The sequence below is a fragment of the Schistocerca cancellata genome, chromosome 2, assembly GCF_023864275.1.
Source record: "Schistocerca cancellata isolate TAMUIC-IGC-003103 chromosome 2, iqSchCanc2.1, whole genome shotgun sequence".
NCBI lineage: Eukaryota > Metazoa > Arthropoda > Insecta > Orthoptera > Acrididae > Schistocerca > Schistocerca cancellata.
In genome coordinates this window covers 827,564,270-827,577,630 of record NC_064627.1, presented here as the reverse complement: position 1 = coordinate 827,577,630, position 13,361 = coordinate 827,564,270, and the positions used below count along the sequence as shown (strand labels likewise).

The 13,361-nt window shown below is 45.2% G+C and overlaps 1 protein-coding gene across 1 annotated transcript in view; it reads right to left on the bottom strand.

Annotated features, from left to right (window-relative positions):
* Window positions 1–13,361, bottom strand: part of LOC126162711 (acyl-CoA Delta-9 desaturase) — a 127,855-nt gene that overhangs the window by 87,650 nt on the left and 26,844 nt on the right. The window contains exon 2 of the mRNA XM_049919369.1: window positions 999–1,225. Coding sequence (XP_049775326.1) covers window positions 999–1,225 — 227 coding nt within the window. The remainder of the gene's footprint in view (window positions 1–998; window positions 1,226–13,361) is intronic.

Below are 13,361 nucleotides of genomic sequence, written 5' to 3'. Positions count from 1 at the left end.
AGAAGTTGCAGCATTAGAAAATTGCAGCGAAATGCAGGAAGATCTACAGCGGATTGGCACTTGGTGCAGGGAGTGGCAACTGACCCTTAACATAGACAAATGTAATGTATTGCGAATACATAGGAAGATGGATTCTTTATTGTATGATTATATGATAGCGGAACAAACACTGGTAGCAGTTACTTCTGTAAAATATCTGGGAGTATGAGAACGGAACGATTTGAAGTGGAATGATGATATAAAATTAATTGTTGGTAAGGCGGGTGCCAGGTTGAGATTCATTGGGAGAGTCCTTAGAAAATGTAGTCCATCAACAATGGAGGTGGCTTACAAAATACTCGTTCGACCTATACTTGAGTATTGCTCATCAGGGTGGGATCCGTACCAGGTCGGGTTGACAGAGGAGATAGAGAAGATCCTAAGAAGAGCGGTACGTTTCGTCACAGGGTTATTTGGTAAGCGTGATAGCGTTACGGAGATGTTTAGCAAACTCAAGTGGCAGACTCTGCAAGAGAGGCGCTCTGCATGGCGGTGTAGCTTGCTGTCCAGGTTTCGAGAGGGTGCGTTTCTGGATGAGGTATCGAATATATTGCTTCCCTCTACTTTTACCTCCCGAGGAGATCACGAATGTAAAATTGGAGAGATTCGAGCGCGCACGGAGGCTTTCCGGCTGTCGTTCTTCCCGTGAACCATCCGCGACTGGAACAGGAAAGGGAGGTAATGACAGTGGCACGTAAAGTGCCCTTCGCCACACACCGTTGGGTGGCTTGCGGAGTATAAATGTAGATGTAGCTGTAGATGTAGAGGTGGACGTATCGGCTATTAGGTAGATCGTCATAATACTGTGGCTGGTCAGAGCATACCGAGTTAATGTTGTAAGACTAGTTTTAAACACGATAAATCTAGCCAAAAAGTTCCGAGAAGAATTCCACGTAAATGTGTCCCAGTCTCCGGTTCAGCCACTGGGTCGGACTGACACGAGTGCTGTGGCTACTTACCCCAGAGCCAGGTGACAAGGCTGGCCTTCCAGACGATGGAGGCGAGCGACAAGATGGCGCCGGACTGAATGTGCAGCTCGGCGACCACGCGGCCCCAGTCGGTCTCTCGCGGCTCCCACTGCTCGGCGCTGTCGCCGGCCTCCGGCTCAGCGCCGCCGCTCGCCGTAGCCAGCTGCTTGCCGCGGCGCTTCATCCCGAACATCTCCACCCCCTGGTCGGCTGTCTTCCTGCGTACAGAGCAGCAGTCTCTAAAACGTGCACTGAGCTGACAAATGTGATGGGATAGCTCCTAGTGATTTAAATAATGAAAACTGCACCAGTTACTTATTTTTTGCTGCTTAGCAGAACGCGTTTCGGGAGTCTATTCTCATTTTCAAGTACATTTGTCTGGTGATGACTCCTTTTGTCATTTTGTCCCACTCTTGTTTCTTTCCGAGTATAATGGAGGAGGCAAAATACCTTCTAAATTCGAAAGGACGCGAGGGAGGCAGAAAATCATACAATAAAACACCATCAAACATACACTACTGGCCATTAAAATTGCTACACCAAGAAGAAGTGCAGATGATAAACGGATATTCATTGGACAAATATATTATACTGGAACTGACATGTGATTACATTTTCACCCAATTTGGGTGCATAGATCCTGAGAAATCAGTACCCAGAACAACCACCTCTGGCCGTTAATAACGGCCTTCATACGCCTGGGCATTGAGTCAAACAGAGCTTGGATGGCATGCACAGCTACAGCTGCCCATGCAGCTTCAACACGATACCACAGTTCATCAAGAGTAGTGACTGGCGTATTGTGACGAGCCAGTAGCTCGGCCACCATTGACCAGCCGATTTCAATTGGTGAGAGATCTGGAGAATGTGCTGGCCACGGCAGCAGTCGAATATTCTCTGTATCCAGAAAGGCCCGTACAGGACCTGCAACATGCGGTTGTGCATTATCTTGCTCAAATGTAGGGTTTCGCAGGGATCTAATGAAGGGTCGTAACACATCTGAAATGTAACGTCCACTTTTCAAAGTGCCGTCAATGCGAACAAGAGGTGATCGAGTCGTGTAACCGACGGCACCCCATACCATCACGCCTGTTCATACGCCAATATGGCGATGACGAATATATGCTTGCAATGTGCGTTCACCGCGATGTTGCCAAATACGGATGCGCCCATCATGATGCTGTAAACAGAACCTGGATTCATACGGAAAAATGACGTTTTGCCATTCGTGCACCCATGTTCGTCGTTGAGTACACCATCGCAGGCGCTCCTGTCTGTGATGCAGCGTCAGGGGTAACTGCAGCCATGGTCTCCGAGCTGATAGTCCATGCTGCTGCAAATGCCATGCGGATAAGATGCCTGTCATCTCGACTGCTAGTGATACGAGGCCGTTGAGATCCAGCACGGCGTTCCGTATTACCCTCCTGAACCCACCGATTCTATATTCTGCTAACAGTCATTGGATCTCGACCAACGCGAGCAGCAATGTCGCGATACGATAAACCGCAATCGCGATAGGCTACAATCCGACCTTTATCAAAGTCGGAAACGCATTTCTCGTCCTTACACGAGGCATCACAACAACGTTTCACCTGGCAACGCCGGTCAACTGCTGCTTGTGTATGATAAATCGGTTGGAAACTTCCCTCGTGTCAGCACGTTGTAGGTGTCGCCACCGGCGCCACCCTTTTGTGAATGCTCTGAAAAGCTAATCATTTGCATATCACAGCATCTTCTTCTTGTCGGTTAAATTTCTCGTCTGTTGCACATCATATTCGTGGTGTAGCAATTTTAATGGCCAGTAGTGTATTTTTTGTGCGTTTGTTTACGGTAATATGTTTGGTAATGACCCCTTGCGTCATTTTGTTCCACTCAGACGCAAGAGAGGCAGAAAATCACACAATAAAACACCATTAAACATATTCTTGTAAACAAATGTACAAATTGCACTTGCAATTGAGAATAAATTCTCGAAACGCGTTGTGTTAAGAAGCAAAAAATAAGTAACTAGTGCAATTTTCACTATTTCCATCTTGAATGACAAAATTGCAGACTTTCCAAAAATATCTAGTATGATGAGCGAAATATCTCCAAATATCGTGTCGGACCTCCTTTTGCCCAGCGTAGCGCAGCAACTCGATGTGCAATGCACTCAATAAGTTGTTGGAAGTCTTCTGCAGAAATATTTAGCCATGTTGTCTCTAAAGCCGTCCAGAATTGCAAAAATGTTGCAAGTGCAGGATTTTGTGCACGAATTGACCTCTTAATTACGTCCCGTAAATGTTCGATGGGATTCATGTCGGGCAATGTGGATAGCCACACGATTCACTCAAACTGTCGAGAATGATCATCACCCCAATTGCGTACATTTGTGTCCCTGTAACACAGTACATTGCCATCCACAAAAATTGCATTGTTGTTTTGGAACACGACCTCCATGAATGGCTGCAAATGGTCTTCAAGTAGCCGAACATAACCATTTCCAGTCAATGATCGGTTCAGCTTGACCAGAAGACCCATTCCATTCCCTGTAAACACAGCCCACACCATTATGGAGCCACCACCAGTTCGCACAGTATCTTGTTGACAACTTGGGTCCATGGCCTCATGGGCTCTGCACCACACTCCAACCCTACCAGCCTCCTTATCAACTGAAATCGGGACTCATCTGACCAGGCCACTGTTTTACTGTCGTCGAGTGTCCAACCGATATGGCCATGAGCCCAGGAGATGCACTGCAGGCGATTCCATGTTGTTAGCAATGGCAGTCGCGTCGGTCACCTGCTGCCATAACCCATTAACGCCAAATTTCGCAGCTCTCTCCTAACAGATACATTGGCATTATGGGTTTGGTATTGCAAACAAATTTCTTGCAGTTATTACTATCTTCGCGTACCGCTGAAGATGGTCACCGTAAAAAAACCGCACACATTTCTCATGATACTACAATGGTGCTTAGTTTACATCATTCCACTTATCAAGACTTTCTGCAAAGAAATATGTCGATGTATCGAACTAATCAAAGTCCGAGGAATCATCGATTTTTATTATCTCCCCTTCAAATAAGGAACTACGTCTTTAACACTTCCCCCATTTTGGCAGTATCTTCAATAATATCGAATCAGCCACCGATAGTAATGGTCAATAGATATTCTATACAAGTGTCATACAATTTATCAACTTCTGCTGATTGAGTTACTTCTATAATAAGCGTCAATGTATTTGAAGTTCGGCACTGCATTTTGCAACTCAGTAGCAACAATCGACTAATGCGAAAAGCCACTGGTACAGTTTCTCTGACAACAGCTACACTATTCAGACAATTACAGTGGCAAGGGGCGCTACAGTCGGATAGTTTTCACAGCTCTCCTCAAGTTGCAACGCCTGGAACGGTTACAACAATACAATTACTCTACATCTACAGAACCGTGCAAAATAAATTATAGTTTCAGTATAGCAATATTTATACTGTGATTACTGTGGGACTATGGAGGTTGGAGAAATAAGCTAAAATATATTATTTTTGTGTTTTATTCCATTTAGTCGAGGGAAATTTGTAAAAAAATTATAGAATTTCGTAAAATATATTTAAAAACTGAATTCCAGGACTTTTGGGCCACCCGAAACATTTTTCGGGATATTATATGCTATGATGAAAAAACCAGGACAATCCTAGATTTCTGGGGCATTTGGTCTCCCTAGGATGCCCATGGTTAGTAAGTGTGTTACGTACAAAAACTCAATGAACGAAGTAAAACGATTTGTACTGTTACCGTTTCAAGGCAACACTTTCCCTCCTAAATTTGAGGAACTTAAATGTTCATGAAGTAAAAACACAAATTTTTGTATTACGCAACAGGGTCAGATTCATTCAGCACTGAAGCGTATTCACTCTGTTAACCATCTCATACCAATGACTGGTCGCCTCTAATTATTATCCACATATTTTATGCAAATGGAAGTCCACATATCAAAAAAAAGTTTTGCACCACCCCAGTTCCCAGAACTCCTGAAGACAGACGTTGACTGTGGATATTGTATCACAGACACAGTCCCTTTGACTGTTCAGAGATGTCACTAAACCCGCCCGAAGATGTAAACAACCATGCCCGAGCAGCTCCTATTAGACGCAGTGGGTCCGACAGCCGATCAGTTCCAATCATACCACCAGGAAGGGGGTACACAGCTCGTGTTGTCTGTAGTTCAACCATGCCTAAATGGTCAATACCGCTGTTCGATCGTGTCCGCATTATTACTTTGTGCCAAGAAGGGCTCTAAATAAGGGACATGTCCAGGCGTCTCGAAGTGAACCAAAGCGATGTTGTTCGGACATGGAGGATATACAGGCAGACGGGAACTGTCGATTACATGCCTCGCTCAGGCCGCCCAAGGGCTATTACTTCAGTGGATGACCGCTACCTACGGTTTATGGTTAGGAGGAACACTGACAGCAACGCCACCATGTTGAATAATGCTTTTCGTGCAGCCACAGGACGTCGTGTTACGACTCAAACTGTGCACAATAGGCTGCATGATGCGCAACTTCACTCCCAACGTCCATGGCGAGGTCCATCTTTGCAACCGCGACACCATGCAGCGCGGTACAGTTGGGCCCAGCAACATGCCAAATTGACCGCTTGGCATCACGTTCTCTTCATCGATGAGTGTCGCATATGCCTTCAACCAGACAATTGTTGGAGACGTGTTTGGAGGCAATCCGGTCAGGCTGAACACCTTAGACACACTGTCCAGCGAGTGCTGCCGTAATGACGGCACGATACGTGAATGCCATCCTCCGACCGAGAGTGCAACAATATTGGCAGCATATTGGTGAGTCATTCGTCTTCATGGACGACAATTCGCGCCCCCATCGTGCTCATCTTATGAATAACTTCCTTCAGGATAACGACATCGCTCGACTAGAGTGGCCTGCATGTTCTCCAGACAAGAACCCTATCGAACATGCTGGGATAGATTGAATAGGGCTGTTTATGGACGACGTGACCCACCAACCACTCTGAGGGATCTACGCCGAATCGCCTTTGAGGAGTGGGACAATCTGGACCAGCAGTGCCACGACGAGTACAGGCATGCATCAGTGCAAGAGGACGTGCTTCTCGGTATCAGAGGTACCGGTGTGTACAGCAATCTGGACGACCACCTCTGAAGGGCTCGCTGTGTGGTGGTATAATATGCAATGTGTGGTTTTCATGAGCAATAAAAAGAGCGGAAATGATGTTGATATCTATTCCAATTTTCTGTACAGGTTCCGGAACTCTCGGAACCGAGGTGAGGGTTCCGGAACTCTCGGAACCGAGGTGATGCAAAACTTTTTTTTGATATGTGTATGTATGTATGTGTGTGTGTGTGTGTGTGTGTGTGTGTGTGTGTGTGTGTGCATGTATGTTTCATGTCTCCTCCAAAACTACTGGACTGATTTCAAACAAATATGGAAAAGGGGTTGCGATAGGGGTGAAAAAAAAAGCGAAGCGCGCGACGTGTTAATTCCCAGACTTTATTCATCCAGTATTTGAGAATAAAAGCCCTTAGCAACTTGCAACAGATTTTACACATAACTTCAATCCTTAACCAAATTTTTTCTCGCTGACAACCCCTTCAAAGTGATGGAACTAAAAAAAGTTCATCGCTTACAATTTCTTCGCTGTTCATGCAGTAAAAGTACCGCTTGAAGCATGACGCCGGCCGGGGTGGCCGAGCGGATCTATGCGCTACAGTCTGGAAACGCGCGACCGCTACGGTCGCAGGTTCGAATGCTGCCTCGGGCATGGATGTGTGTGATGTCCTTAGGTTAGTTAGGTTTAAGTAGTTCTAAGTTCTAGGGGACCGATGACCTCAGCAGTTAAGTCCCATAGTGCTCAGAGCCATTTGAACCATGGCGTTATAGCTTGTTACTTTCTTACTACTAACTGTATTCGTGACACTTTTTGCAGACAGTGTTCACGTACAGGAATCACTGCAACTGCAGGTTAATATCATTGAACGACACTTAGTTCATACACAATGAGATGCATGAAAAACTGTCACATCATGCCTCACTTTTAAATTTATTACTTCTTTGCTACTATTCCCAATAAATTTCGCAGACAGTATCCAAATATGTCGCTGAATGTAACTACAATATTATATCATCGTACGACACGAAGGTCACGAGATAGGACGTCATAAACATTAAGAACAACGGGAGACGCTGCATGGTATGGGCATGGAAGCACACATATAAATGAATACCTGAGCAATGCTGGATTTCTCTGCTAGTAAAATATAAATTAAGACGCTCTCTTGTAAACGTGATTGGAACTGAAAATTTTGTTTTTAGCCTGAAGGGAGTTATGTTGGCAAACCTTGCATTGAACAGCAGTTACATCGAACTTGATGCATAGTACAACTAGGCGGCTGCTACCTGCGATTGTGATGGGAGATAACTGTCTTTCGTCGCTCAGGTATATAGTGACGTGGTTGAATTTTGTCCGCAGCGGACGCTGTTTCCTAAGGTACGGCTCCAGGCCACACACAAAGTTCCCGATCAGGAGCTACCGCGAAACGAAACTGACCATTCTTGCCACCGAATTTATCAGAGAAAAAATTTTGTGTGAGAGGCGGCCTATTGAGCAGGAACTTTTTTTTATTCCGCGTTGTATTACTGTTTGTATGATTTCTATGCTGTAATAAAGCAGCAGTAAAAAATTCGTAGCTGAAGGACAAGCAGTTTTCAACAAGAAATACATTTTAGTCAGAAAAACAGGATTTTTAGCTCTGTTTGCAAACCGGAAAAATACTACATCTCCAAAGGTATTATAACTCGGGTAGAGAAATTTTAAGTGAAAACCCGCAATTAAGATGTCTAATAACACCAGGTGGAACATTGACTGAAATGCTTTTACCTTAGGAACACATGTGGAGTCAACGAAATTTTAAGTCCTTAAAATTTCTGCAAGCACTGTAATAGGCATCATGCGACAACACTACGAAGAACGCTTCCCACGGCTTCTTTTGCAGTACTTGTGACTGGTGCAGTGTTGCGGTGTCATCCGCGCCAGCCGTGCGTGTCGCAGCGCAAACTCGCATGGGCGAACAGTCCCCCCCCCCCCCCCCCCCACCTCCCCCTGACCACTAGGAGTCCTGTCGCTGCCGCAGGTCACTGTCGCAACTTGGGCAGCGCACTGAAATACACACCTTCAGTGGCCAGTCAGAATTCGATCACAGCTGTTGGCTGTTGTTACTTTGCACTTTTCGCTTCCTCAATTTTTTCCACTGGATTCGTACTCAGATAGCAAAACAAATGAAATGCCAATGAAAAAAAAGAAAAAAATGGAAACCATGCTGAATAATGAATGTTGAGAGGTAAAGATGATTAAAATGCTCAATGTACTGTGCATCCTTTCCCAAGATGGAAAGACTGTTCAAAGAAAGTTCAAAAGAGAGCAGAAATAACAATAAGTTAAAATACAATGATTAGTTTCTGCGCTGGACATCTTCAGAGGCATTGCTCCTCTATTGAGTCTTACTGACCGACGTGTCGGACGTCTGAGAGTGAAATATATACACTGTAGAAAAAGGAGTGTGGCCGTAGTTAAAAATGATAAGCAGAGATGATCCTTCTCAAAGATAAAACTTAACTATCGATCGTCATCTTGTCAAAGATAAAAAAAAAACGGTTTAGCGATTCTGCAGAGCTACTGTCCATATGTCGCTAAGTTTCATGGTCTCTTCTTTCCTATTAAAATTATCCCTGTGTTTATATATCTCAGTGGCTTCTCTATATAGCATGAACAACAATGTTGGAAGAATACAGTTTCTCTCTCTTTTATTAAAAGAGTAACAAATCAGATCAGAAATATTTTATAGAAGTATGACATTAACTGGCTTTTAGGCCAACAAAGAAAACAGGTCAAGCAATCCAACCTGGGAAGGATAAACACCCTCCTCTGTCAGCTTGTGGTGTATACAAAGTTCCATGTTTGTGTGGTAAAGTTTAAATTGGAACAACCAAGAGCAGTCTGAATGCATGGCTAAAGGAACACAAAAGTCTTTGCCAACAGTAGAAAATTGGCTATAGCAGAGCATGCTCTTCAGCCAGGAAGTCACGAAGTGAAATTTTCTGAAACAAAAATTTTATCTATGTTGATGAACTATTATCCACAGCTACGCAGAGAAGCCATTGAAATATGTAAACATAGGGATAATTTTAATAGAAAACAAGAAACCTTGAAACTTAGTGACATAAGGACAAGAGGCTTTCAGAATCACTAAACAGTTTTCTGTCTTTGACAAGATGACAATCGATAGCTGATTTTTATCTTTGACAAGGTTCACCTCTCTTTATCAAGTGTAACTTTGGCTGTGTCCCTTTTTCTAAAGAATATATGTTGCTCTCAGATGTCCGACCCATCAGTCAGCAAGACTCAATGGGGGAGCAACACCTCGGCGCAGGTCTGGATGAAACGGTAGGAATAGAAGAGTTTTGTAGACCACAGCCATTATATCACAAAGTTTTATCAGTAAAAGCTTTATGAACTGAAATAATAAACCAATGGCTGTAGGATGTATACCTGAATTTTACTAATGGTGTCATGGATGGCAGTTCCAGAAATTACAATCTGCATTTAACACAAGATAGTTTTCAGTTGTTTGCATGAAGGCGTGACCACACAGATGGGATTGCGGCCTGAACTATAACATGCCAGCCAGGGAAAGATGCATATTTACCATCTGATTATACTTGTTGCGAATTACACTGAGGTGACAAAAGTAATAGGATACCTCCTAACCTGGTCCCTTCAACCCCCACAAACCAACCAACCATACCTCCTAACATCATGTCCAACCTCCTTTTGCCCAGCATAGTGCAGCAGTGCAACATGGCGAGGACTCACGTCTTTGGAAATCCTCTGCAGACATATTGAGTCATGCTGCCTCTATATCTGTCCACAACTATGAAAGTGTTGCGGGTGCAGGATTTTGTGCACGAACTGACCTCTCAGTTATGTCCTATAAATGTTTGAAGGGACTCATGTCGGATGATGTGGGTGGCCAAAGCATTTGCTTGAATTGCACAGAATGTTCTTCAAACCAACTGCAAACAATTGTGACCCATTGTTGTTTGGAAACATGAGTGGCTGCAAATGGCCTCCAAGCAGCCAAACATAACCACTTCCTGTCAATGATGAGCTCAATTAAGAAGAGGACACAGTCCATTCCATGTGAACACAGTCCGCACTGTTACGGAGCCACCACCAACTTGCATAGTGCCTTGTTGTCAACTAGGGTCCATGGGTTCATGCAGTTTGCACCACACTCAAACCCTACCATCAGCTCTTACCAACTGAAATTGGAACATCTTACCATGCCACAGTTTTTCTGTTGTCTAGAGCCCAACTGATGTGGTCATGAGCCCAGGAGAGGCACTGAAGCCGATATCATGGTGTTAGCAAAGGTACTCATGTCAGTCATCAGCTGCCATAGCTCCTTAACACTAAGTTTCCTTGCACTGTCCTAACAGATACATTCGGTGTACATCCCACATTGATTTCTGAGGTTACTTCAACAGTGCTGCTTGTCTATTAGCACTGACAACTCTACGAAAATGCTGGTGTTCTCATTTGTTAAGTGAAGGTGTTGTCCGTGATGAGAATCTCAGAATATTAAATTCCCTAATCATTTTGGAAATGGAATGTCCTATGGGTCTAGCTCCAACTACCATTCCACATTCAAAGTCTGTTAATTCCCATTGTGAAGCCACAATAATGTTGGAATCCTTTTCACATGAATCATCTGAGTACAGATGACAGCTCTGCCAAAGCAATGCCCTTTTATAGCTCATGTACTTGATACTGCCACCATTTGTATATGTGCATATCGCTATCCCATGACTTTTGTGACCTCAGTGTACAAATCTGACACAGTCTGAGACTCCACAAATACATTTACTGTCCTACACCTGTACTCTCTGCTGGAAATATCACTTTGCCATGAAGAAAAATGATCCTAATTCTACTCCTAATGATCCAACTCCCCAAGACACTATCCAAATTGAACCCTGCCTGGAACAGTTCCGTCCTCCGTCACAGCGGGACCCACCTCCTCTTCCTCAAAATCACCCGCTCAAAACCTTCCAGGAATTTCTGACTTCCAGCCTTGCCTCTCAATCCTTCTTAAAAAACCTTAATCCTACTCCCAACATCACCACTGCTGAAGCCCAGGCTATCCGTGATCTGAAGGCTGACCGATCCATCGTCATTCTTCCGGCGGACAAGGGTTCCACGACCGTGGTACTTGATCGTCGGGAGTATGTGGCTGAGGGACTGCGTCAGCTTTCAGACAACACTACTTACAAAGCTTGCCAAGGTAATCCCATCCCTGAAGTACAGGCAGAGTTTCAAGGAATCCTCAGAACCTTAGGCCCCCTACAAAACCTTTCACCTGACTCCATCAACCTCCTGACCCCACCGACACCCCGCACCCCTACCTTCTACCTTCTTCCTAAAATTCACAAACCCAATCATCCCGGCTACCCCATTGTAGCTGGTTACCAAGCCCCCACAGAACGCATCTCTGCCTACGTAGATCAACACCTTCAACCCATTACATGCAGTCTCCCATCCTTCATCAAAGACACCAACCACTTTCTCGAACGCCTGGAATCCCTACCCAGTCTGTTACCCCCGGAAACCATCCTTGTAACCATTGATGCCACTTCCTTATACACAAATATTCCGCATGTCCAGGGCCTCACTGCGATGGAGCACTTCCTTTCATGCCGATCACCTGCCACCCTTCCTAAAACCTCTTTCCTCATTACCTTAGCCAGCTTCATCCTGACCTACAACTTCTTCACTTTCGAAGGTCAGACATACCAACAATTAAAGGGAACAGCCATGGGTACCAGGATGGCCCCCTCGTACGCCAACCTATTCGTGGGTCGCTTAGAGGAAGCCTTCTTGGTTACCCAGGCCTGCCAAAGCAAAGTTTGGTACAGATTTATTGATGACATTTTCATGATCTTGACTCACAGTGAAGAAGAACTCCAGAATTTCCTCTCCAACCTCAACTCCTTTGGTTCCGTCAGATTCACCTGGTCCTACTCTAAATCCCATGCCACTTTCCTTGACGTTGACCTCCACCTGTCCAATGGCCCTGCTTCACACGTCCGTCCACATCAAACCCACCAACAAGCAACAGTACCTCCATTATGACAGCTGCCACCCATTCCACATCAAACGGTCCCTTCCCTACAGCCTAGGTCTTCATGGCAAACGAATCTGCTCCAGTCCGGAATCCTTGAACCATTACACCAACAACCTGAAAACAGCTTTCGCATCCCACAACTACCCTCCCGACCTGGTACAGAAGCAAATAACCAGAGCCACTTCCTCATCTCCTCAAACCCGGAACCTCCCACAAAAGAACCCCAAAAGTGCCTCACTTGTGACAGGATACTTCCCGGGACTGGATCAGACTCTGAATGTGGCTCTCCAGCAGGGATACGACTTCCTCAAATCCTGCCCTGAAATGAGATCCATCCTTCATGAAATCCTCCCCACTCCACCAAGAGTGTCTTTCCGCTGTCCACCTAACCTTCGTAACCTCTTAGTTCATCCCTATGAAATCCCCAAACCACCTTCCCTACCCTCTGGCTCCTACCCTTGTAACTGCCCCCAGTGTAAAACCTGTCCCATGCACCCTCCCACCACCACCTACTCCAGTCCTGTAACCCGGAAGGCGTACACGATCAAAGGCAGAGCCACGTGTGAAAGCACCCACGTGATTTACCAACTGACCTGCCCACACTGTGAAGCCTTCTATGTGGGAATGACCAGCAACAAACTGGCCATTCGCATGAATGGACACAGGCAGACAGTGTTTGTTGGTAATGAGGATCACCCTGTGGCTAAACATGCCTTGGTACACGGCCAGCACATCTTGGCACAGTGTTACGCCGTCCGGGTTATCTGGATACTTCCCACTAACACCAACCTGTCAGAACTCCGGAGATGGGAACTTGCCCTTCAGCATATCCTCTCTTCTCGCTATCCGCCAGGCCTCAATCTCCGCTAATTTCTAATTTCAATTTGCCACCACTCATACCTCACCTGTCTTTCAACAACATCTTTGCCTCTGTACTTCCACCTCGACTGACATCTCTGCCCAAACTCTTTGCCTTTACAAATGTCTGCTTGTGTCTGTGTATGTGCGGATGGATATGTGTGTGTGTGCGAGTGTATACCTGTCCTTTTTTCCCCCGAAGGTAAGTCTTTCCGCTCCTGGGATTGGAATGACTCCTTACCCTCTCCCTTAAAACCCACATCCTTTCGTCTTTCCCTCTCCTTCCCTCTT